Source organism: Erythrolamprus reginae, chromosome 5 (genome assembly GCF_031021105.1).
Source record: "Erythrolamprus reginae isolate rEryReg1 chromosome 5, rEryReg1.hap1, whole genome shotgun sequence".
NCBI classification, from domain to species: domain Eukaryota; kingdom Metazoa; phylum Chordata; class Lepidosauria; order Squamata; family Dipsadidae; genus Erythrolamprus; species Erythrolamprus reginae.
Window position 1 is genome coordinate 73,050,415 of NC_091954.1, and position 27,318 is coordinate 73,077,732.

The window sequence follows — 27,318 nt, forward strand, 5'->3', positions numbered from 1 at the left end:
GGACACTTCTGTTAACTTCAGAACCTCCAATTCTAGCAATGCTGCAACTTCTCTATTTATGGCCCTTTACCTAATTATGTCCACAGACTGCTCTGATGGACACTCTGAAGGCAAATACAAAACTTCTCCAGTGAGAGCACAGGCTGTTCCTTCAAATAATTTTTGAGGTGGCATTTGCTGCCATGATCTAGTATTTTCCTGCCCCCCGGATACAACATTGCTGGCAAAAGAAGATACCAAAACATCAACAGCACTCCTGGATTGTGTAGTCATGTGATCAACTTGTATGTGTACCAGGACTGTTCCTTTGTCTGGAAGACCTCCTAGTATGTTGTGTGCAGGATTTGTTGGAAACACTACAGATGAACTTAACATGTTGCCTGCACTCTCCAGATGTTTTTTGTCAACATGATTTTAATGTAACTCTAAGCCTATTTAGCTTCTTCTCTCCTCCTCCCCATATGAATCTTCATCAGATTTGTTTTATTCTATGAATAAAGTTTGGGAATTATTTGGTAGAGCATTTGAAAATATTTGCACGTATTGGCCAAAATCTATATAGCCATTGCAATAACAGCTAGACCCAAGATCAGACAGGTTGAAGTTTTGGCAGGAGTTAAAACCCATCTTTTAAAGAAAGCTCTGAAAAGGGTTGCAATATAACCACTGTTGTGGTTCAGCCTGAGGCTGCTCAGGGACCGGCTGCGTCTCTGCTGGCTCCATGCCCGGAGGAGGATAACAGCGCAGAGGAGGGGGCTGAACAGTCGGACCGGGGAGAGGAGAGTCAGGAATGGGATGAAGGAGAACAGCATGAGAGCCCCGGGGGTGGGGGCTCTCCCCAGCCAGTAGCTTGGAGTCATTAGGTGATGACGCACAAGCTGTCATTGACATGAGACAGAGACGTTCAGAGCAAGGAAAGGAGCAGTTAAAGAAATATTATCACCATTGAATTAGAAACAGCTGGTTTTGGGTGTGGTCCTCATCAGCAGGGTTTAAAAGGCAGGCAAGCCCTTGAAGCCATGTGAAGCGTTATCAATTGGAGTTGCGGTAACCTGCTTTGATTGTCAGCGTCTCTGATCTTGGCTTGTGGCCTAGCAGTCTGGAAGACTCGTGGGAGGCGTATGTTTGCTATCTACAGCTTCGTCTTGGCAGCAAGAATCTGGTATTGCTTTATGGACTATTGCCTTCGTGTATATGTTTGAAGTTCCAGCGTTTTTCCTGTTTGTAAGGACATTTTCTGTTACCTGTGTTTTCCTTGAATTATATAAACTGCCTTTGCCTTTTACCGGTGTGTCTGGCTTCTCTTTTTGGGTTGGTCTTGGCTTCCGGAGTGACCCAGACAGAACAACCACCATTGTGGGTTGTGTTTGAATATTTTTGTTTTCAGTGACCTTAGTTTCTTTCTTAGTAGCATTTGTTATTATTTCTCATTCTAGTTAATTATTTTATTAGTCTTTTAATTCTTTTACTGCAAGAAAGAAATATAAGAATCCTGCTAGACTGGAATAGTACAAATGAAATACACAAACAAATAATTCTATTGTATAATATAATGAGAGAATCAGTGCTTTCATTTCAGAAATTATTTTAATCAATTTATTAATGAATGTAACCAACAGCAAGTGTTCAATTGTATGGATCTTATTCCATCTATTGAAATATTTGTTTTTCAGAAATAATGCTTTGGGGATGTTCAAGAAATTAGAATATTTTGCAATATTAAATCTCATAATATGTGCAAGAATGACTCTAAAGTTGCCTAATTAAAAAATACCTCAATACCTAATTAAAAAAGACCTCAAAGTTGTGTTGCATTCTCAAATTAGGAAACATTCCTATTTTGTTCAATATAACATGTCTGTAGCCACATCAGCATCCCATCCATCCATTCATCCATCCACCCACCCACCCACCCACCCATCCACCCATACAGCATGCTAAGGAAACAAGTAAGATTTGTGGATCCACTTTCAGCCTTATACCCTTTCTAATTATATTTTACTTATTTTTGCTAAGACAATGCTATCATTTTTGTCTCCTCCTTGCTGATAGCTTCTTTCCAAATCCTTTCCATCATTTGACTCCTCTAGAACAGTGTTTCCCAACCTTGGCAACTTGAAGATATCTGGACTTCAACTCCCAGAAGTCCCCAGCCAGCATTCGCTGGCTGGGGACTTCTGGGAGTTGAAGTCCAAATATCTTCAAGTTGCCAAGGTTGGGAAACACTGATCTAGAAGATATTTCATTGATCCTTTTAATAACTTATTGTCTTCCCCTAATTTCACTAATTTAACTTGCTACTTTCTTTGGCATAGACTTGCGTCCCTTGGATCTTCTCTCTGAAGTGGTTCCCCTGACCTGGGTGCAAAGTGGAATACGGATGATCCAAATCCAAGGAGCACGTGGCTTCCAGATTTCTGCAACAAACCCTCACTTCCTCACTTTTCCAGCATCACGGATTTTCATTTACTGTGACTTATTCCCAGAGGAATTCTCCATTGTGTTTACTATAAAAACTTCCCCCATGCAATTCAGGGTAAGCATGTGATGGATTTTATCCAAGAGCAGAATTTTTATGCCATAAAAATTAAGATTGCTGTAATATTGATGTACAGTAGTGTTGGTTTATAATTCTGGATGTGATAATCTAATTAATTTAGCAAGCTTCACAATATCTCTTGGGTAATTAAGTATGTCATAATAACAGTGACAAGAACACCTTTAAGCATGTTTGCTTGGATGAAAGTAGACTCAAATGCTTGATAGTACCTGTGTATTATTAACTCAAAATTATGCTGCAACCTATAACATTTAGTTTTCCGGGCTTTAGGCGGAGAAACACATTAGTCATAGATGACAAGATATATGAGTTTATTGATTGAACTTAATTTTTAAAAAATTGCATCTCTTTGAGAACACACAACTTGGAGAAATATCCTGAGGTTTGAAAGTGACTTTTCTTTTATTTGGCTGTGAAACTACAGGAAGCAAAATTAATTGAGAATTAATCTTTATTAATACCTGATTAATTAATAAAATTAATCTTTATTTATTCATGAATCCCAACTAAGTTAATGAGCCTCATTCCTAAGTAAACCCTTAGGTTTATTTAGGAATAACAGGAGTCAACAAAAGGAAAGATAGCAGAATGCAGTAGATTGTTACTCTAGTTCAATGTTTCCCAACTGTAGCAACTTTAAGATTTCCCCATATTGAAGTTGGTCTACACATCTTAAAGTTGTTAAGGTTAAGAGTACTGATTTAGTATAAAGTAGGTAAACTGAGAGACCTGGATTCCCATCTGTTCTTGGTTGGATAGTGTTTTTCTTTTAGTCCTGCTTGAGGTGAAAATGAAAATGTGAAGGGAAGGCTTATATGATCTATATTGAAAGATTAACAGATATAGGAGGGATATAAATGGATTCATAAATTCAATTTGGAATCTTATTGGCTTCCAAATTGGCTAACTAAAGCAAATTAAGTAAACAATCAGATTTTACACTGCATATGTACAACTAAATTGCATAAGGGCCTTTCCTATCTACACACAGTGTTTAGCAAAGGTTACAATAATTGTTGTATTTTTTTGTGTGAGCGGCTTCGGGGCCTTGGAGAGGAGCGGCATACAAGTCTAATGAATTGAATTAAATTGAATTTTGTAATCCTCTTGAGCCCAGAGTCAATGCAGCTTTATCATATTCTAACCATGCCAAAGCTTATTATAAGGAAATAATGCCTTTCCAGGCTAACTGGTTTCATTAACTATGTTTTCAGAGAAATGAATACATTTTCACAGTTTTGGATGAAAACAGTGACACGCTGCAACTCGGACTCCGATATTCACAGAGTAAACTGCACTTCCTCTTCTGGAGCAGAGACCTTTTGAATGGTTGGCAGACACAAATTACTTTTCGGGATGTCTTTTTGGCGGACAACCAGTGGCATACGCTTGTATTGGCAGTATCTCAAGGCTCCTTCTCTCTCACTGTGGACTGCAGCATCCCCATAGATGTGTACGTGAAGCACGTACAATTCAGGGGTAATTTAGCCTTAACCCCCACCCCTGAGTTAGGACTGCAAGGGGTTTGCACAGCCCAGCTGGGTGTTCATTTTGTTCATGTTGATTTCTCCAGGAGAGCTATTTTCTCAGCCAATTAGCACAGGTTCTTCCCCACAACTCCCCATATATCCCAAAGAAGCATCCCAATGCTGTATCATCTAGAAAATGCAGTTGCAAATATAGTAGGTAAGAAAAGACATATGATATACTCTAGATGTCATAATTCTGTGTAATCAAGGAGCACTGATAACACATATATCAAATACATTCATAGCACAGGAACATTTTTAGGCAAGGAAAAATCCATATGAATATGTGAGTACTGCAGTGATGAATTGGTCCCTTCACCCAAAATAATCCTAATCCTTGATTGGCGATTAAATGCAGATTGTTTGACGGTTCCCATACTTGCATATGAATTACTGTGCTAGCTATGTTGTTATCACAGGTTTCTCAGTTTTGTGAGTTCAAATGATAAATATTTAACGACAAAGTGTACACAAAGTGCATGCAACAATAACAATACCAACAAAATGCATTCTGTATGAAATTATACATATATTCGAACAACCAAATATAAAAATGAATACATTATGAAATCCACATGTTGTGTGAGCTTTGAAAGAATTGTAGCAAGAATCAGATAGAAAGAAGACTGAACTTAATACTAGAAAATTAAGTCAAATAAAAATGTTAAATTAGAATGTGCTCATCCTGTATTTGGCATTCCTGGATTAATATAAGCATTCCTGGATTAATATAAGATTTCTTTTTCACTTATTTTAGGATTGTAGATACTGCTTTTCCAACATTCTTGACTATGACAGGAACTCGGTTTTATATAGGAAATAGAAGAAGAAGAAAAGGTTTCTTTACTGTAAGTATAACATCTAATACTTATTCTTCTGAAGATTTTATTCTAGTTACTTCTAATTACGTCAGATAGGGTCCGTTATTTGGGTGTTTTCCTAGATCCACTTTTGTTGGGGTTCACCTGGTATATCAGTTGAGTCCTATTTAGACCAGGAGGCTCTGTGCATGGTCACTCAGGCCCTCATCATCTCCTGTCTAAATTATTGCACCACGTTCTATTTGGGGCTACGCTTGAAGAGTGTTTGGAGACAACAGATAGTCCAGAATGCAGCCGTGTGAGCTATTATGGGTGTTCCTAGATGCACCCCTATAACTCCAATTTTCCACACACTGCACTGGCTGCCAATTGGTCTTCAGTCACAATTCAAGGTGTTGGTTATTACCCATAAAGCCCTACAAGGCTTAGGACCAGTCTATATACCAGACCGTCTCCTGCCATATATCTCCCAGAGACCAATTAGATCACAAGCTATTGGCCTCGTCCAGGTCCTGTCAATTAAACAATGCAGGTTGACAGGCCCCTTAAGGGAGAGCCTTCTCTGTGGCTGCCCCAACCTTATGGAAGCAACTATAACGTTAAGGTCAGAGGTGTAGCTTCTAGGCTGATGTGAACCTATCTTCCTTGTCTTCTGTAGAAAATCATCAACTGTTGTCCCCAGAAGAGCTTTTGACATTTGATTCCCTAGTTTTTCTTTCTCTCTTTTCAGGGCTTGATAAGGCAGCTAGTCCTCTTGCCAGGATCTGATGCCACTTCAAGGATGTGCACTGGCATGAATGTGAATCTAGCTGTGCTGTCCATCCCCCAAATTCTGCAGGATCTGCCTGTGAAACCTGCGGGCAATGAGCTGCTGAAATACCCCTACGGTTAGTGAAATAAAACATAGTTTTCAAGTGGTTTGTTCTCCAGTTTGTATTTAAAATGTCATACAAGAAAAACAATGTAATTACTGTATACCAAGTTGTCTGGAAAAAGAGAAAGTCTTTGTTAGTGATAGAAGTTGGTTAGGGTTCTATCGAGCTCTCTGGTAGAATCCTCCCAAAAATTCACAGATACAATTTCAGAAACACACACGTTTGAACATTCAAAACAATGTTCTTTATCATGAAAATTCACTTAAACCAAGCCTTCTTTTGGTATAGCAAAGAGCACTCGTCTCCAAACAAATTGGTAATTTATACAAGTCCCTTATCAGTTCTGTGATACTTAGCTTGCAGCTGTGAGGCAATTCACAGTCCTTCTTCTTTCACAAAGTGACACACAGTTTGCTCTGGTTTAGTTTCAAAGCAGGGAAAAATCAGCACACAAAGGTCAAAGTCAGCAAGGCAGGCACGAAACACAAGGAACAGATAATCCTCCACAATGGCCAAACCCACAGCAGCCTCACTAATGACCACAGCCCCACCCAACCACAGGTGGCCTCATTTTCTTTGATAATAATCTCTCAGTTGTTGTTGCCTATGCATCCCTCTCCGCATGCGTAGCTGTATCATTAACTCTTGTTCCGAATCCAAGGAGGAGATAGATAATTGATCTCCTTCTGAGCTGTCTGCCACACTCTCCTCCTCCCTGTCACTCATGTCTTCTTGGTCAGAGGAGCCTTCATCAGCAGATTCCACCGGGGGCAAAACAGGCCTGCATCATGTGGATGTCTCCCCCACATCCACAGTCCTTGGGGCAGGAGCTGGGCTGGAGCTAACCACAACAGTTAGTATCTGGAGTAAAGCCCCATTAAAATCACTGTTGCATTTGTGAATCAGCTGACAATCTGCATCACCCTTACATAAAATACAGCACTGATATTAATAGCAGATATTCAAGAGGCTACACAACCCTGACTGATCCTTAAAAATTTAAAAAGAGTAAGTATTTGGCTAGTACTTGCATGGGTACTACTAGGAGAATTCCAGGGTTGTAAGCAAAACTGGGGAAGGAAAAAAGGGAAAGGCAATGGTAAACCACTTTTGCAATTTTTGCCAAGGAAACTACAGTGTACCATATTAACTATCAGGAGTTCAGTTTTGCTTGAGTGCAGCTTTACTTTTATCACAGTGCCTAAATCTCTTTTCCCAGAACTGTGAGAAAAACTTTGGGTGGTAAAAAATACTTAATAGCTCATAGCTATTACAGGTGAACGTGGGGGATCCAGAGTATTTCCAGGTAGAGGCTTAAGTTATTTACTGTGCTAAGACATGGATTCTTTAACCACAGTAAATCACAACTGACTGAGTTCAAATAGTCTGTTAAGCCAAAGCCTATATGAAGTCAAAACCAGCAAACCACAATAAGGTTTAATGTTTTATGAACAAAGCCTGTGAATTTCCTACAATGTCGTACGCCAGCCTAAAACAGATGTCCTACTCATGAAATTCATGGCTAACTTAAATTCAGAAATATTCCCCATTCCTGATCGAGCTGGTTTCTTCCTTTCGTTCACCCCAGGCCTCCCATCTGCAGTGCCATATAGCCTGAATTGAACTCCAGAAAATTGACTGCATTGCAGGATTTAAGGAAGGACCATTATTCACTTAAGATCACAAATTCATATCCTCAGATCACCTTCTCCCTTCATTTCATGTAGCAAATAAGCACTTTCAGAATCAGAAAAGTACCTGTGTGAGTTCTTAGGATTACATCCAATGTGTTGAACTATCTAAGAAGAGAAGCTGCTATGGCTTATAAAACATTAAGATTAATTACATTGTATAATGAGACTAGGATTCCCTGTAAGTGTGCATAAAGGTATATAGCTGCAAGGAAATCTGAATGAGTACTTGTTGAAAGCCAGAAACCAGAAAGGAAACAGAAGAATTGATCACAATTGCTAAGAATATCAGCTATTCTTTTTCTAGGCATCCCTGATTTAAGTCAATTTCTCTTAGTTTTATGTTCAATCTTGTTATCATGAGGACTGGCAATCATAAGCAATACTAGAAAACTGAAAATTAACATTCTGGGCCCATTATCTAGGCCCTCAACAGTCGGGATTCAGGCCCGGCTACAGCGCGGAAACTGCTTTGGTTGCGCTGATAGATGATCTCTGGCGGGCCCAGGACAGGGGTTTATCCTCTGTCTTGGTGCTTCTTGACCTCTCAGTGGCTTTCGATACCATCGACCATGGTATCCTTCTGCGCCAGCTGGAGGGGTTGGGAGTGAGAGGCACTGTTCTGCAGTGGTTCTCCTCCTACCTCTCTGGTCGGTCGCAGTCGGTGTTAGTGGGGGGTCAGAGGTCGACCTCTAGGTCTCTCCCTGGTGGGGTGTCTCAGAGGTTGGTCCTCTACCCCCTTCTATTTAATATCTATATGAAACCGCTGGGTGAGATCATCCAAGGGCATGGGGTGAGGTATCATCAGTACGCTGATGATACCCAGCTGTACATCTCCACACCATGTCCAGTTGGTGAAGCAGTGCAAGTGATGTGCTGGTGCCTGGAGGCTGTTAGGGTCTGGATTGGTGTCAACAAGCTCAAACTCAACCCTGACAAGATGGAGTGGCTGTAGGTTTTGCCTCCCAAGGACAATTCCATCTGTCCGTCCATTACCTGGGGGGGGAATTATTGACACCCTCGGAGAGGGTCTGCAACTTTGGCATCCTCCTCGATCCACATTAGAACATCACCTTTCGGCTGTGGCGAGGAGGGCGTTTGCCCAGGTTCGCCTGGTGCACCAGTTGCGGCCCTATTTGGACAGGGAGTCATTGCTCACAGTCACTCATGCCCTCATCACCTCGAGTTTCGACTACTGCAACGCTCTCTACATGGGGCTACCTTTGAAAAGTGTTCGGAAACTTCAGATCGTGCAGAATGCGGCCGTGAGAGCAATCATGGGCTTTGCTAGGTATACCCATGTTTCATCAACACTCCGCAGCCTGCACTGGCTGCCGATCAATTTCCGGCTACAATTCAAACTGTTGGTAATGACCTATAAAGTCCTACATGGCATTGGACCAGAATACCTACGAGACCGCCTTCTGCTGCACGAATCCCAGTGGCCGATTAGTTCCCACAGAGTTGGCCTTCTCTGGGTCCCGTCGACTAACTGCTGGTTGGCAGGGCCCAGGGGAAGAGCCTTCTCTGTGGCAGCCCTGGCCCTCTGGAATCAACTCCCTCCAGAGATCTGAACAGCCCGCACCCTCCTCGCTTTCCGTAAAATGCAGAAGACTCACCTCTGTCGCCAGGAATAGGGATGATTACTTTCCCCTTCATTGTCTCTCTGACCTCTGTAGTATGATTGACTGGGTTGAGTGTGTACGAGTGCATAGTTGTGATTTTATGATATTTATTTATCTATTTATCTATTTATCTATTTATCTATTTATCTATTTATCTATTTATCTATTTATCTATTTATCTATTTATCTATTTATCTATTTATCTATTTATCTATTTATCTATTTATCTATTTATTTATTAGATTTGTATGCCGCCCCACTCCGTAGACTCGGGGTGGCTCACAACAGCAATAGAACAATTAATAACAAATCTAATAATTTAAAACATTTGAAAAACCTCATTATTAATCAAACATACATTCAAACATACCATACATAAATTGTATATGCCTGGGGGAGATATCTCAATTCCCCCATGCCTGGCGGTGAAGATGGGTTTTAAGGAGTTTACGGAAGTCAAGGAGGGTGGGGGCAGTTCTAATCTCCGGGGGGAGCTGGTTCCAGAGAGTTGGGGCCACCACAGAGAAGGCTCTTCCCTTGTTTAGTTGACGGGACTTGGAGAAGGCCAACTCTGTGGGACTTAACTGGTCGCTGGGATTCGTGCGGCGGAAGGCGGTCCCGAAGATATTCTGGTCTGATGCCATGAAGGGCTTTATAGGTCATAACCAACACTTTGAATTGTGACCAGAAATTGATCGGCAACCAATGCAGGCTGCATTGGATTATTTTATATTAATGTTTTTAATTGACTTTTTAAATTTAATATTAGATTTATAATGTACTGTACTACTGTTATGTTGTGAGCCACCCCAAGTCTTCAGAGAGGGACGGCATACAAATCTAATAAATAAATGAATAATAAATACATTTTGCACATGCTATTTTTTAATTACAGAGATAATTTCCAGATAAGGGAAGATCAATACATCATTATGTGTGAAATGGATGCATTTATTTTGCTTCAAGGGCCTGGGTTTGTAAGCCAGTGCTGCTTCTCCAACCTTGTAATTGCAGCAAAACAAATAGGCTAATTCTATATGATAGTGTGCAATTTGTTTTTCTAGATGGAACTATTCCCATCTAGAAACTAATTTACAAAAATTGTATCTGTGGAGTCAGAATGAGTGAGGTTTTCTTAGAAGATTGTTATCTGGAATGCCTGTTGAAATATGACTATGTTGAATGATTTTAATAGGACTGGATAGAGGGAAGAAGAGGATCAATGAACTAAAACCCAGACTCAAATTGGTTGTGTTTATAAAATAATTTACAAGGTTGATTGTAGTTTCTTTTCTGGCTTTATAGGATACCGTTTGATTTTAAACAGTATTTTAGGTTAGCTTATGTTTGATTGATTAATGGTTCTATATGTTGAGAGGACATGACTTTAAATACTATACTTAGTCCAACCTTTATTAAAGTCTTTATTAGTTTAGGTCATAAAAATATTCTCAAAATCAGTTATCTTGACATATATACATCAGAAAGAATTAGATTAGTATTTACTCAGGAGAATTTGAAACCTCCATCTTCTGGTGGGAAAATCTATATGCTCTACCTCTCTCTCTTTCTCTCTTATAAAAATATACAATTGAATATTAAACTAATTTTTTCTTACTAAAGCTCAGAAGACCAAAATATATGGTTATTACAGATATGTTATTACAGCATATATGTGGATTGTTATTATATGTTATATATGAAGTAGATATGTTATTACAGCAGCTAGAGTAGTTAAGGTAACTGGTTAAATCAGGAAATATAATTGCCAACAACAAACAAAGCAGGAGACGAAAAAACCCATTATCTTAGATCTATAGAGATTTTTAATAATGGTTAGTAGAAAAACGTAATGTGTTTCTTATACCAGTAAATATTCTACAATCAATATGTCTCTCTAAACATGGCTAATTCTAGGTTCAGCCCAATATGCAAATGATCCATAAAAAGTGAATAAAATTTTAATTTTTAAAAATATATCTCCGGAACATTCAGAATTATTTTATTTGTTTGTAGAAATACAGCAGAAGTGTTCCCTGAAAAGTATATTTCTATTTAACTGTGAATAATGTTGCAAAGAAATATATTCTTGTTTTGTGGTATGCAGTTGGTAGACCTACTGTATATCATGGTAACACTTCTTAGAAGGTCAGAGCAAATCTTGATCTGATTACATTTTATTTTTGCTGATTTTCAGAAGCAGATATGAAGCTGACTTTGGGTTCCCGCCCTCCTTGTACCAAGACTGAAAGTGGCCAATTCTGGTTAAACATTGTTCAGAAGGGACTGCACATCTGTACCGGGAATGAATGGATTTCTATGCTAGAAGGTGAAATGCTTTCTGGATATTGTTGACCTATGGATGCTTCAAGCTTTTAATAATACCTGTTTATAGACTATAACTATTTTCCTGGAAATCGTAAACCAGAATTCCCTTATCTGTTATCATGTAAACTAACATTTCCAATTCCAACAGTAAGAAACATGGAGAAAATTCAAATGACGGATTAATGAAAGCGAGATGGAAGAAGTAGTAGAAAATATATATAAGATAAAGAACACAAGAATTAGAGAGATGAGAAGGAAAATTTTACATAAATGGTATTTCACGCCAGTAAAACTAGCACACTTCCAGAGGAAAGGAAAAGGAAATTGCTGGCATGGTTGCCAAATAAAAGGAGTTAAGTTCAAAAATTTTGGAAGGAAGTACAGAATGAAATAAATAATATGCTAAACATTAATTGGATAAACACGAAAGAATTAGCAACACTGGTTAAATATGGGGCATTACGAGAATTTAAAGAAATCAAAACAGCAGCTTTGGAAAGCGCTCAAGCAGTAGTGGTATTAGGGTGGAAGGATAGCAATAAATGGACAATCCAGAATTGGTACTGGTACATGGTGGACCACATTCACTTCGAAATTATGGAAATAAGATTAAATAACTTTGATGAAAATAAATTGGAGAAGCTGATAGCATGATGGAATAAGGTGAAAAATTATATCTTAAGTATAATTTATGACGACAATGTGAAAAATAAATTCCAATCACTTTTTGCATGTAAAACAATGTAAACCGGAGCTAAGGAAGAAATTGAAACTTATTGCAAATAATTTAACCCCCTAAATGATGGTGGGGTTTTATTGGTGTTGGGCACTTTTTCTTTAAGTATTTTTTTTGTTGTTGTAATAAAATTTAATAAAATTATATTTTTTTAAAAAAGAGAAAATTCAAATGAAATTATCCTGCAACCTCAACAAAAGAGAAAAATAGAATCTTTTTTTTTTGGGGGGGGGCAGTGTTTATAAATTGCATTAATAAAAAATAAGTGAAAGAAGGATAGGAGAGGAAAAATACCAGGAATAGTTATTCTGCTGGATCAACATCTTTATAGCATTCCATTGATAGTGACAATAGGTTTCCTTGTTCCCTGTCACTTTCTAGTTGAAGAAAGATTGGACTATTTGGAAGAATATCAGAGATTAGCTACAAATTCTGAAACCTTGGGAATTGAGATCTTTGTCATCCCTAAAGTGGGTCTTTTTGTAGCTACTGCTAACCGCTTCACTCCTCCTGGATCAGCCATTTACAAATGGATTGATGAAAAATTTGTGCCTTATCAAAATCTCCCCACGCACCAAGCGCAGTCCTGGGAATTCTTCACCATGGGAAAAAAGGTACCGTGTAAATTATGCATTCTTTTATTTTAAATTAACTGTTACTTTATTTAATTTGAGCAAATCAAAACTATTGTTGAATAATTTTTGCAAGGCTAGACAACCGCCTTCTACCGCACAAATCCCAGCGGCTGATAAGGTCCCACAGAGTTGGCCTTCTCCGGGTCCCGTCAACCAAACAGTGTCGTTTGGCGAGCCCCAGGGGAAGAGCCTTCTCTGTGGCAGCCCCAGCCCTCTGGAATCAACTCCCCCCAGAGATTAGAACGGCTCCCACCCTCCTTGTCTTTTGCAAATTACTCAAAACCCACCTATATCGCCAGGCATGGGGGAATTGAGACATCTCCCCTAGGCTTTATATTTTATCATTGTTGTGAGCCGCCCTGAGTCTTCGGAGAGGGATGGCATACAAATCTAATAAATAATAATAATAATAATAATAATAATAATAATAATGTTCTGCTTAATTTTCAAACTATTATTTAATTGAGTGCAGAGTTTTCATAAAAAAGGAATCAGGAAAAAAAATTGTGTGCACCCATTGTGATTTAAGCCAAAAATCAAGAACAGGGAGGATCAATCTTTTGATGGCCAGGACTAAGGCATGACATATGAGGAGGGATGGAGATCTGATTTAAATAGGTGGGGATGGGCTATGCATATGGCTGAGTCATATTTCCTGGGCAGTGAAAAAAGCTTATTAGAGGGGGTTTATTTTCTACTTTATTAAATTGTGTATCTTAGACTGCATGAAGTATTTATGTATTCACATGTTCTTCCATTCAAAATATATCTGGTTCAGAAACGGTTCCATTTAAATTGTAAATATGAAGTTTACATGCTTATTTCATAACAGTGTACAATTACAGCTGATCTGGTCTGCTAACGAAGAATTGGACAATTCATATTTAGATTTGGCTAGTGAAGGGCTGCAAAAAATTTTACTACCATACTGGAGGCGTAGCTCATTTTGTGGGTGTGGCTTGCCAGCAATGTGACCAGATGGGAGTGGCTTGACAATCATGTGACTGGGGTGTGTGTGGCTTAAGGGTCATGTGACTGGCTTAAAGATGGCCAACCTGACGTCACTCACCTCAAAGGTTTGGGTTAGGGTTAGAGTGCCTGGCCTCTCCTTGCCTCAAAGAGATACAATTTCCCTGTCTATTTTCTATTACTGAACATCCAACATATACTATTGAATTATATGTATATATACCTTATGAGTACATACATATTACACACAGGCACACAAAAATATACATTATCTACTATATAAACCGTATGCGCATGTACACACACACATGAATGCACAGCTCACCTAATATTATACACATTCAACATCATTTACTGCAATAGGAAAAACATACCCAGAGCCCAGAAGGGGATGGGGGGAAATAAAAAAATTTCAACTGGTTCTGCGTACCTGACCATACCCATAGGAGCCCATCACTGGATTTTGCCTACTTTGGAGAATCCCTGATTTGATCCCGATACCTAGTGAATTTTACTGAAATAATGAGCCAACCCAATTCGGATAAAAATGATACATAGCCTTAAATGCATCTCTCGCTATATTGTTTCTAGGCAAATTCATATTATGTTAAGAATTAAGTCTATACTTTTTGTGCTTCTGATTGTTTTATACAAAATGAATGTCTAAATTGTTGCTTCTTTGCTTTTCAGCTTTTCCTTGCAGTTGCTAATCTTGATCAGAATCCAAGGGGTGATGAGTTTTCTATAATTTATAAATGGAACTACAGAAAAGAGAAATTTACCGTGTTCCAGAGGATTGCCACTCACAGTGCTAGGGACTGGGAAGCATTTGTCATTGATGGAGAAACCTTTCTTGCAGTGGCTAATCACAGAAAAGGTATCTGAATACTAATGCTTAATCTGCACATGCAAATTTTCTTTCCTTTTTCATTGATACTTCTTATGATTGGACTTTTGCCATTTTTATTGATAGAAGATTTGAACCTTTAAAGTTTATAACTACAGGGAGAGGTAGCGATAGGATACTAGCTTGAACAGGTTGTAAAAAAACCTAACCATCCGGCAAACTATATTGGCCTGGGGTGATAAATTATAGTAACCCTTCATTAAAATGACCTTCATATTGCAGTGGATTGATTCATATTGATAATACTATTACAGTGATCCCTCGATTATCGCGAGGGTTCCATTCCAAAACCCCTCGCGATAATCGATTTTTCGCGATGTAGGGTTGCGGAAGTAAAAACACCATCTGCGCATGCGCACCCTTTTTTTCATGGCCGCGCATGCGCAGATGGTGGAGTTTGCGTGGGCGGCGGGGAAGATCCAGGGAAGGTTCCTTCGGCCGCCCAGCAGCTGATCTGCTCGGCAGCGCAGCGAGGAGCCGAATCGGGGTTTCCCCTTTGTGTGGGCGGCGGGGAAACCCCGATCTTTGTCTGCTCGCTGCTGCTGCGGCCGCCCAGCAGCTGATCTGCTCGGCAGCGCAGCAGCAACGAGCAGACGAAGATCGGGGTTTCCCCGCCGCCCACGCAAAGGGGAAACCCCGATTCGGCTCCTCGCTGCGCTGCCGAGCAGATCAGCTGCTGGGCGGCCGAAGGAACCTTCCCTGGGTCTTCCTCGCTGATGCCCCCGCTTGCCCGCCCGCCCGCCGCCCGCCCGCCACCCGCCTGCCGCCCGCCAGCAAGAGGGGGAGAGATAGAGAAAGAGAGAGAAGGAAAGAAAGAGATGAGAGAGGGAGGAAGAGAGTGTGAGAGAGGAAGAAGCAAGATAGAGAAAGAGAGAGAGAAAGAAAGATGAGAAAGGAAGGAAGAGAGTGACGTCATCGGGTGGGAAAAATCGCGATATAGCGTTTCGCGAAGAACGAGATCGTGAAAATCGAGGGATCACTGTATTAGCCAAATGATGAAAATGGATACAAATATAATCTTATTGTTGTTGTTTTTAGCAAACATTGAGGCATAATGGATGTCCCCTAAATAGTTCAGTGAGTTAGGAATTTACTATATTTATGTCTTTCTGTCTTAACCTAAGAGCTAATTTGACACACTAGTTAAGATTCAGACTAGAAACCGAGAGACCTTGAGTTCTAGTTTTGCTTTGGGCCTGAAGCCAGTTGAGTGATCTTGGACCGGTCACTTTCTCTCAGCCTAGGAAGGAGGCAGTTTGTCAGAATTGGACATGACTGAACAAAAACAAACAAACACCCCCTCCCAAATCCTACTTTATAAGGCAGCATTCAGAAACATGACATCTGATTCTAGGGGCAACATATAATTGTCATGATTCATACTCATTACTCATTGACAGCTTTACTCTCCATCACTTTGTCTCCAGCATAGCACAGATGGCTGGAGAATTCTGGGAGTTGAAGTCCACAAGTTTTAAAGTTGTCAAGTTTGGAGACCCCTCGTCCAATCTATTTGGAATAAATTTGTTTGGAATAGCAGTAGAATCCATTGAAACAAAAGAGAAGTGTTGTTTGTGGATCAATGTGATCCCTGAAATAAGAATGTACTGCCCCCAAGTGGTCTTCTAAGATACTATTATCATGTAAAAGGAACTGTAATGTCTTCTAATAAGATTTATGTATGATACTTAAAAATGATATAGCTATGGAAAGTGTTACACGAGAAAAAAAGTATTTCAGTTTTATGAAGTGAATAAGGATGATGTAAAAATATAATGTATTATATCAGTCAGGTACTAGCTGTTATTCCTATTATTTTTTACAGAAACAAACAAGTTAGGAAAAATAATTAACATCTTTTGCTTAACTGATTAAAAAATATTAATACTTATCCTTGCATGCCATTTTTCCCTCTCCCTTGTCATTCATGTTCCTTTTCCTTGCAAGCCACTATATGCTTGGGAGACAGAAAAAGCATTTACATTTTTAAATTAGCACTTAGCTTACAAAGTTGTCCACAAAGAATGGTATTTCTCTTGGAAACACGTTATTCTATATACAGTAGACTGAATTAGCAATAACACTTCAGCTTATATACTACTTCACAATTCTTTACAGCCTTATCTAAGCTGTTTACAGAGCCAGCATATTGCCCCCAGCAATCTGGGTCCTCATTTTAACAACTTCAGAAGGATGGAAGGCTAAGTCAATCTTAACCTGGTGAGAATCGAACTACTTGCAGAATTAGCCTGCAATGCTGCATTTTAATCACTGCACAGCTCTTTTTACCATCATGTTCACAAAACTCAGAATTGTCTTGTTCCTCATTCCCTCTTCCTTCTTTTGTTTTGCCACTGGCTATGGAGAAGAGATCTAATTTTTCATTTACACATTTAAATGTATGGTTTGTTACTAAGTCACAATTTAGATATCCTTGACTAATTTAAACCTGATTGAAATGGAAGAAAACCTGAAACTATGCTTTTAAAAGTAACCAAGATACATTCTAGCTTTTCATTTAAGAGTAAAACATTGTTTTAATTACATGTATCATTCTTCTTTTCTTCTTTTTATTTTTCATTTCCAAGTTTTGGATTTACTTTCTTCATCAAATTAATTTCAAAAACTCAAATAAAATGAGGGTAGCAATAAATAATGTCTAATATCAGTTGTAGTCTTATGTTTGTGTATCTTTTATCTCTTCCTGTTTTATCATGTTTCTATATCACATCCATTAATATTATTCTTTCCTTGGTCTTCTCTAGGAGATAACCACAATATCAGTAGTGTCATATATAAATGGAACTCTAGAAGAGGACTTTTTGAAGTCAATCAAACTATTCCTACCTCAGGAGCCTATGATTGGGAATTTTTCACTATTGGTCCTTATTCCTTTCTGGTGGTAGCCAATACATTCAATGGAACATCGACCAAGATTTATTCTAACATCTACATTTGGTTCAATGGGGGTTTCCAGCTTTTCCAGTCAATCTTGGTAAGATATAGCAATGGGAAAACCAATTTCTTTAAGTGCTTACCCAAAGTTCTGATCAAACAATTAATTTTTTATCCATTGTACATAAATATGCATAACGGGGGGATGTGGATTGTACATATAGAACAAGAGCGCAGTCCTTTAGGCTGTTTCTATTTGCTTCTACAAAGTTCTGTTCAATAATAATAATAATAATAATAATAATAATAATAATAATAATAATTAGAAAGTCAGTTTTTCCCCACCACCTTTGCTTAGCTTTAGGTGGGCCATTAAAATATTTTTGTTCTATTCCATTTTTAAAGATTGTTTGTTTATATATCTATTTTAAAGGTTATTATGTTCTGTTTTCAAATGATTTGTATCATATGAATGTTTTAAAACATACTAGCTATCAGGAAAGCCCTTTAAATATGAATCACAATTCGTAACTACAGTGATACCAATTACAAACTTAATTGGTTCTGGGACGAGGTTCTTAAGGTAAAAAGTTTGCAAGATGAAACAATGTTTTCCATAGGAATCAATGGAAAAGCGATTAATGCGTGCAAGCTCAAAATTCAACCCTTTTGCCAGCCGAAGCGCCCGTTTTTGCGTTGCTGGGATTGCCCTGAGGCTCCCCTCCATGGGAAACCCCACCTCTGGACTTCTGTGTTTTTGCGATGCTGTACGGGAATCCCAGCAGGGGAATCCCAGCATCGCAAAAACGAGTGCTTCGCTGGCAACGAAAGTCCAAAGATGGGGTTTCCCATGGAGGGGAGCTTCAGGGGAATCCCAGCAGCGCAAAAACGGGTGCTTTGCTGGCAATGGAAGTCCGGAAGTGGGGCATCCCAGCGGCAGTGGTGGGTTTGTAAGGTGAAAATAGTTTGTAAGAAGAGGCAAAAAAATCTTAAACCCTGGGTTTGTATCTCGAAAAGTTTGTATGATGAGGCGTTTGTAAGATGAGGTATCACTGTACTGTAGTTTAATAAATTAAATGAACGAATAACTATTTCTATAAAGGACAACTTGGAATCAAATACTGTTGCAAACAGAAAATCATGTGATTATAATTTTTCAGTAAGGATATGTGCCCATAGAATGAGCTAAGTTTATTTGGATGAAAAAGTGACTTAAAGGAGCAGATATACTTTAATTGTCTGAAAAACTGCCCTACCACTTTGTCTTCTTCCTCTTTACTGATCTTCTTGGTTTGATAGTGTGGAAATCTTTTCCTAGTGTCTGGAAGCTGTTAGAACAGAACATGCTGAAGATGAACCAAAGCAAGATGGAGATAGTGTTAGTCCATCATGATTCTCAGTCAGCTCTAAAGGTGTTTATGAACAAAGAAGCACTATTCTTGCAGTAGTAGGTCTGCAACTTGGGTATCCTCCTGAATTCACATTTACTTCTGAGCGCAGATGGAGAATTGAGGCCAAGATGGTCTTTTGTTGGCTATGATTGGTGTGCCAACTTTACTTTGTTCTGGAGTGTGAAAAATATGTTATTACAACTCATGTATTTATATTAGTGCAATGCACTCTTGTACGAGATTGAAACCATTGTGAAATAGAGCTGTATAAGTCAGCTTACTGGCAGGTCCCCACCTCTAGAAATATATAATGTGTGGATACTGCACTTCTTACCAATAAATTTCCAGTACAATTCAAAATGCTATTTTGTACCTATTTATAATTCATATTTGGAAAATGATCTGTTATAATCTGAAATGATCCATCCTATCTCCCAGGAGAGGCTACTGGATGCTTACCATTCCCATGGGTGAGGAGGTCTTGGGCCACTGTTTCTACTTATAGAATAGAATAGAATTTTTATTGGCCAAGTGTGATTGGACACACAAGGAATTTGTCTTGGTGCATATGCTCTCAACGTACATAAAATAAAACATACATTTGTCAAGAATCCTGTGGTACAACACTTAATGATTGTCATAGGGGTCAAATAAGCAATGAAGAAGCAATATTAATAAAAATCTTATAATCCCAATGCCATGAAAGAGCTTCCATTCTCCCAGAGAATCTGCTGTGCTTAATACTTTTTGCCATCATTATTATTTGGGGTGTTAAACATTGTGTATTGGATTGGTTGATAAAGTTCTGTCCAATTATTATAACTGCAGTTAGATTTAATTATTATAACTACTTCTTGGGTTTTAACTGCATTTATACTGTTGTTTTTGTTATAAATTGTCATGAATCCTTGGTAGAATTAAATGGAAAATTTCAGTCCTAAACAAAATAAATTATCCAGATATGATCCACAAGTCAAGGAGAAAGGCTGGCAAACCACATTTATAATGTTTTGGAAGAAAAATGTATTAATAAGTTCATAACATATGTTGAATTCATCCTGAATCAAGTTTAATTTAAGTTAATCTATTCTTAGCCAGAATTTAGCACCCAGCCAAACTTTCCTCATCTCAAAAAAGTTAAATAGAGTCAGCTCTGGTTAAATGGGAGATTAGGAAATCAGTCTTTTGCACTAGACTGAAAAGTTTTTTTAAAATACCAAAAGGAAAATAGTTGCAAGAAAGCCATAGGCCAAGAAAGACATGTTTTATCCAAAAGCTCAGTACAGCCAGAAAGAGTTTTTACTTCTTCCTTTTTTTAACAAATAATTATTTTATGGTGCTTACTCCTTATCACAAAATTTAAGTTTATGGATCAAGTACAACAACAGTTGTTCAATATTAGAAAAACAGTTTGAAAAAAAAAAGACATCTGTTCCCTTTCCAATCAAATAATCTGGAAATTAGCATTAAAAATGTAACATTTGTACCAGCTGTTACTTGAAGCTGATAGTTAGCCTAGCACCATGATGGTGAACCTATGACGTACGTGCCCAAAATGGTACCCGGAGCCATGTCGGCTGGCATGAATGGTGTTGCCTGTTCCTCTTCTTGGTTTTTGGCATGCATGTGCACACAACGATCAGCTGTCTTGTGTTGATGCAGTAGTGCCGGAAACTGGAAGAGCTGGTCTTCCAGTTTCTGTTGAGTGCATGCTCGTAGGCCAGCTGATCATCATATGTACATGTGTGCCAGTAACCGGAAGACCTGCTGCTGGTGCCCATGTTCGTGCCAGGAACTGGAAGTTAATTTCTCGGTGCATGCATGCTCAATGGGCAGCTTCTCTTCCAGGTCGTGTCCCCAACATGTGTATGTATGCATGCATGCGTAAACTGTGCCCTCCCATCACTAGCCTAATATGCCAAATTGACTTTTGGAGAGAAAGGCAAATCTTCTAGACATCTCCTCTTACTGGGTCAGATTATAAAGAATGTCATTATTATTATTATTATTATTTATTATTTTTTATTGGATTTGTATGCCGCCTCTCTCCGTAGACTCGAGGTGGCTAACAACAATGATAAAAACAGCATGTAACAATCCAATACTAAAACAACTAAAAAACCCTTATTATAAACCCAAACATACACGCAAACATACAATGCATAAATTGTAAGGCCCAGGGGGAAGGAATATCTCAGTTCCCCCATGCCTGACGGCAGAGGTGGGTTTTAAGGAGCTTATGAAAGACGAGGAGGGTGAGGGCAATTCTAATCTCTGGGGGGAGCTGGTTCCAGAAGGCCGGGGCCGCCACAGAGAAGGCTCTTCCCCTGGGTCCCGCCAAACGACATTGTTTAGTTGACAGGACTAGGAGAAGACCCACTCTGTGGGACCTAACTGGTCGCTGGGATTCGTGCTGCAGAAGGCGGTCCCGGAGATAATCCGGTGCCATGAAGGGCTTGATAGGTCATAACTTATAAAGATGTGACTTAGTGAAAATCTCTTTTTCTCCCTCTCTCTTTCTAGACCTTTGGTGCTGCTGACTGGGAGGTCTTTTACATCCAAAACAGAGTCTTCCTTGCTGTGGCAAACAGTCATAGTTATGATAGTAGCACTGTGCCACCAATCAACACTTTCGCCATTAATTCTTCCATCTATGAGCTTAACATCACAGCACAGTTGTTTGTCAAGTTTCAGGACATCCCTACATACAGGTGCTTTTTTCTGAGTGGGGCTCAAAACATCAGCATGGGGTTCTTTTAAACAGAAAAATACTTCCAGGAATGTTTGAGTTTGTTTTCTTATTCTAAAAATACATCTAAATCCTTGGTTCCCAATGTGGGGTGCATTTTGATTTTTGAGGGGGGCAATTGGAACCTTGTTTAAACCAAGTTAATGGCCTTTTAGGCTTCCTCTGTGTGAGTAGGAGTTCACTTTTTGAATAGTAAGAATTATATGTCGGGGGGGGGGAGCATCAGGGTTTTAGAGATGCTTAGGTGGGGCATGCCAAAAAAGGGTTGGGAACCACATCTAATTATTGTCTTATTGCTCTTGCCAATAGAAATATATAATAGAAACACTAGTATCTCCTTCCCCACACACTTTAAAAAAAAATTATACTGATTTCAGAAAATTTTGGCACCAGTTGTCTCACCCTCCCCTTTCCTTGTTCTAATATAAATGGAAACAGAGTGTGTTCATCACTGATTCTCTAACTTTTGCAATATTTTCCTATTTGGTTTGTTCATGTCACAGTGCTTTAGACTGGGAATTCTTTTCAGTGGGCGAAGACAGCTTTTTGGTTGTTGCAAATTCCTATGATGGTGTGACCTTCTCTGTAAACAGTATTATTTACAGGTACGTAAGTAATAAAGAGAAAATGCCTCAGTTTTGTCATTTGTATATATTGGAGGCTTTAAAAAAGGCAAAAAAGATAGAAATGATGAATCTATATTATTATGTTAATCTGTATATGAAGAAAGGCTATACTGAAGATTACTGTTCTTGATGCTAAATAGCAAATATCCAGATTAAAACAACTATCTTATTGAAACAGGTTTGGTGTTTAGCTCAGAGGTGAGTTCCTATTGGTTCTAACCAGTTCTTTAGAATCCCTAGTAAACTGGTAGTGATGTCAAGGAGCTGGTTCAGTCAGTGTTCTGTCGAGCTCTCTGGTAGAATCCTCCCAAAAATGCACAGATGCAATTTCAGACACACACACGTTTGGAAATTCAAAACAATGTTCTTTATACCGAAAAATGCAAATAAACGAAGCCCTCTTTTTGTATAGCAAAGAGCACTTGTCTCCAAACAAATTGGTAATTGGTACAAGTCCCTTACCAGTTCTGTGATACTTAGCTTGCAGCTGTGAGGTAATTCACAGTCCTTATTCTTTCACAAAGTGAAACACACTTTGCTCTGGTTTAGTTTCAAAGCTGGGAAAAATCAGCACACAAAAGATCAAAGTCAGAAAAGCAGGCATGAAACACAATGATCAGATAATCCTCCACAAGGGCCAAACCCACAGGCTGCTATTTATAGCAGCCTCACTAAGTACCACAGCCCCACCCAACCACAGGTGGCCTCATTTTCTTTGATAATAATCTCTCAGTTGTTGCAGCCTATGCATCTCTCTCTGCATGCGTGGCTGTATCATTAACTCTTGTTCTGAATCCAAGGAAGAGCTAGATAATTGATCTCTTCTGAGCTGTCTGCCACACTCTCCTCCTCCCTGTCACTCATGTCTTCTTGGTCAGAGGAGCCTTCATCAGCAGACTCCACCGGGGGCAAAACAGGCCTGCAGCATGTGGATGTCTCCCCCACATCCACAGTCCTTGGGGCAGGAGCTGGGCCAGAGCCAACCACAACAGTCAGTGCTGGTCCATAGGTGCTCCATCTTTGATTTTCCTTCTGTGCATGTGCAGAAGCTAATTTTTGCTTCTGTGCATGCATGTAAGCTATTTTTAAATTATTTTCTGGGAAGGGACACGCATGCATGAACTGGCAGGGAAGGTAAGTAGAACCTACTCTTGGTTTAGCTGTTCCTGAATCTTCCCTTATAAATGACTCCTTCTTGTCGTACCTACCGATACATGAAAAGCTTTTAAAAATTACTTTTCAAAACTCATTTTTTCAGAACAGAAACTAAACCCTGGCTCATGCAACCAAGTTCTTTATCTAGTAAGCAACAGGTTAAGTTTTTCTTTTTCACTTTTAAAAAATTAAAGTGTCACATTTGGTGTTCTCCATGCTGTCTCTGTGTACACATATGCACATTATGTTGGCTTCTGCAGACAGCTTTTACGTGGGAAGATGGGTGCTGTAACACATGGGTGTTGCACATGTAGTTCATTGCAGGTCTGTCTTCCAGATTGTCAATGTGCAGTAGAATCCATATCAGAAAACAAAGACTTACTTTAGTTATCTAACTATTCAAAGGAAGGAGGAGATGGGGGAAAAATACCCACACATTGGACTGACCCACACTTCCTACTTGTCCTTTTAAATCCTCTGCTAGGAATTGAAGTCCATAGAGTAACAGCTGGTTTGAACTTCACAGAATAACATCTTGTTAGCTAAGCCTGATGAGAAAATGGTCCTGTTCTAGTAGTCAGGGAAACTGAAAATCCTACCCAGGATATATGTAAAAAATATGAAAACCCACTTCCCCCAAAAGAGGGATAGAAATCATAACCGGCTCATTACATGCAAACATGGCATAATGTGGCATTCATATTTCTTTGCTTTGAGAGATTTGAGGAAATGGGTTGTATATACATACTGATTATACCTGTTCTGTAGCCTTATTAATATAAATCTCCTTTCCTATATGCCTGTGGAAAGGGAGTTTGATACTCAAGTGTGGAATTCAGTATTCGGGGAAAAAAAAAAGACTTCTGTAGTTATTTAGTGAGATATGGATACAGATGATAACAGTTGCCTCTAGCATTGAAATACCTGGGAGTCCAGCCTAAGGAAATTTGGTTTAAGTAATTCCATATTTGGTTTATCTGTATTATCTGCATGATAATAAAAACTATCTTGAATACAGTGCTAGTAGATATGCTAAAAATTGCTGTATATTGTTGTGGTTAGCTCTGGCCCAGCTCCTGCCCCAAGCAATGTGGAGGTGGATGTGGGAGAGACATCCACATGCCGCAAGCCTGTTTTGCTCCCAGTAGAATCTGCCAACGAAGTCTCCTCTGACCAAGGAAGCATGAGTGACAGGGAATAGGGGAGTTTGACAGACAGCTCAGGAGGACATGAGTCATCTGTATTATCCCTGGATTCTGAACAAGAATTAATGACACATCCATACATGCATAGAGTGATGCATAGGAGACAACAACTGAAGGATTATTACAAGAGAAAATGAGGCCACCTGTGGTTGGGTGGGGCTGCTGTAATTAGTGCTTCAGATAAAAGTGCAGCCTGGTGTTTTAGCCTCATGGCAGTTTATCTGATTCATTGTTTCATCAAGATCGTGGTTTTTGCTGTTCAGGATTGTGTGCATGGACTCTCTGGACTTTAGAATTGGACTCAATTTCCCAGTTATTGGGTGAGCAATTGGACTGCATTTAACCTGTGCCTTGTGTGTACCAGAAAATCCCTTTGACATTTAAAAAGGGAGCTGTTTCTGTTTTTCTGTTAATAAAAAACTTTTGGGTTTTCCTTTTATTGTGTGGTGTGTGTCTTCCTGGACTAATTACCCTGTAATTACTGGCGGTTGAGACACACCGGCAGAACATATATCAGGAATAGTCATTATGATGTCTCATAGACCACTAGTGTCAAACTTGAGGCCTGTGTGCCAGATGTGTCATGCACTGGCCACACCCAGCCTCATTTTAGCAAAGTGGAAAAAAGTTGCAATACATCACACGGTGACAACCTGATGCCCTGAGTCTGACACCCCTCTTCTAAACATTTTGGACAGTCAGCTCCAGTCAGTATAGCCCAAACCTAAAGCACTGTTAATGTTGTAGTCATAATAACCTGGGAAACACCAAGTTGTCTATTTGTGATCTATTCTATTACATATTAGAAGTCAGATTTTTAGAATATAGTATCATAGAATCATACAGTTGGAAAAGACCTCCAGGGTCATCCTAAAGTTATATCCTAAAGGTCTTAGCCACCGGACTATTGGGTCATTTTCTTTTCAGAATTTGCATTGAATATCTCAATGCATCTCGGGAATACCAGGTTTTAAAAACTGATTTATAAGTTATCTGAATGTACATGGAAAGAATGTTTCTCCAATTCCACAATAAGAAAACAACTGTATGTATTGGAAGAATGGAATGTTGTGAATTGAAAATTACAAACTGAGTAACTATTTTGTCTGTACTGCAGATGGCAAGGATATGAAGGTTTTGTAGCAGTTCACCGTCTTCCAACATTTGGCTGTAGGGATTGGGAAGCTTTCAACACTACAGCCGGTTCTTACCTCATGTATTCAAGTGCAAAAGAACCCCTCTCCAAGGTGCTGAAGCTGAAATTTTTTTGACCTGAATGGAGATTCTTGAGTTTCCTGCCATAAGCAAAAAGCATGGACTTGGGAGGAATTGTTGTAGTTATTCAGAGCTATAATGAAATTTGTTACACTTCAATTAATACAACCATTATAAGACATAAATATTATTCTGGCTCTTCTCAGCTAGCTGAGGGGGAGGCAGTTGGAAATTAGATTTTAACAGATCCTTTCTGCTATTAAATTGAATTGCATGACTGCACATTTGAGCTGGCCAAAGATATTTGCGAATTCAGAAACTTTGGTCTCGTTATTCGACCCTGCCCCCATTATATTTATGAACACCACCCCCTACCCTAAAAAGCTGCCAATACAATTCATACCATTAGGCACATCTGAGCATTCATTGCTTCTTAAGTACTATAGGACAGTAGGCTTCTGAAAAGGCATCTATCTGCCATCTGTCTACTATTGAAAATGTTTGGGCATATTAATTTTTGCTGACCTCTTCCAGCTCCTTTTCTGAATATCAACTACTGTGACATTATGGGAAGAGCATAGTAATGCAACATATTTATACATCTTAGTCAATTCCAGCAACACACTCACTGTCATGAAAAGAATTCTGATGTAGATCCTAGGATAAATTTATAGAGGTTTTTTTTAAAAAAAATATGAGATTCTGTATATATGGGATTCATGGGACCACAAAGGCCCAACTGCTTTTTTTGTTTTTATGAGCAATTTCCAGATTTGAATCTCAGGGTTTCAAGGGAAAAAATTCTGAGCCTTGGTGAGAAAATTCAAAATTCATTTACTCTTCTATTACTGGCTACCCTAGATTGCATGACATATATTCTTTATTGTAGAAGGGCTGTGTTTTTACAAAAAGTCTTGGATTTATTATGAGTCTTCCAGATTTGTATTCTTCAGTTTTGCAGCATAGCAACAAGGAAAGAAAAGCCAATATTATTTAAAAGTTTCTGTTTTTTAAGCTTTAGGAAATAATGCTTAACTTTTTCACATGGGACGTCAGGAAAGCCCAGTACTTTTATATGGATTTATGATATCTCTGCAATAAACTCCAATCCTAGTTGACCCTAGATTTCTTAGTTTATTTTTCCATGTTAGTTTGTGAATAGTAAAGCTTCTGTTTGCTGCTAAAATGTATTATTGTCCATTCACAAAATATTATATGTAAATTGTTGATGGTCACATTTGTTATATGGATATATGGAGGTGGAATTATTTATTATTGGGATGATATTTACAGTATTGAAAGCAGTTTCTAATAAAATAAACAGAGTGATTTGCACCATCTCAGAGGTGCTGTGTCAGAGCTTATTTGCATTCAAACTTCATCGCAGAGGAAATCTAACTACAGCT

General features: G+C 38.9%; 1 protein-coding gene across 1 annotated transcript; it reads left to right on the plus strand.

Moving 5' to 3' along the window:
- The first annotated feature begins 2,321 nt into the window (after positions 1-2,321).
- On the plus strand, positions 2,322-27,250 carry TSPEAR (thrombospondin type laminin G domain and EAR repeats). Its single transcript, XM_070753138.1, has 11 exons — positions 2,322-2,536; positions 3,775-4,013; positions 4,847-4,937; positions 5,641-5,797; positions 11,299-11,430; positions 12,547-12,779; positions 14,460-14,646; positions 17,442-17,671; positions 21,486-21,673; positions 22,215-22,316; positions 25,815-27,250. The coding sequence occupies exons 1-11, from the start codon at positions 2,381-2,383 to the stop codon at positions 25,966-25,968; spliced, it is 1,869 nt and encodes a 622-aa protein (XP_070609239.1). The 5' UTR covers positions 2,322-2,380; the 3' UTR covers positions 25,969-27,250.
- Positions 27,251-27,318: the final 68 nt, after the last annotated feature.

Bases quoted from the DNA above. Each gene is read 5' to 3' on its own strand.
- TSPEAR (XM_070753138.1), top strand. From the start codon at position 2,381: ATGATCCAAATCCAAGGAGCACGTGGCTTCCAGATTTCTGCAACAAAC. The intron at 4,014-4,846 runs GTACGTGAAGCA...CACTTATTTTAG, and splicing joins TGCAGCATCCCCATAGATGT to GATTGTAGATACTGCTTTTC. The intron at 12,780-14,459 runs GTACCGTGTAAA...TTTGCTTTTCAG, and splicing joins TCTTCACCATGGGAAAAAAG to CTTTTCCTTGCAGTTGCTAA.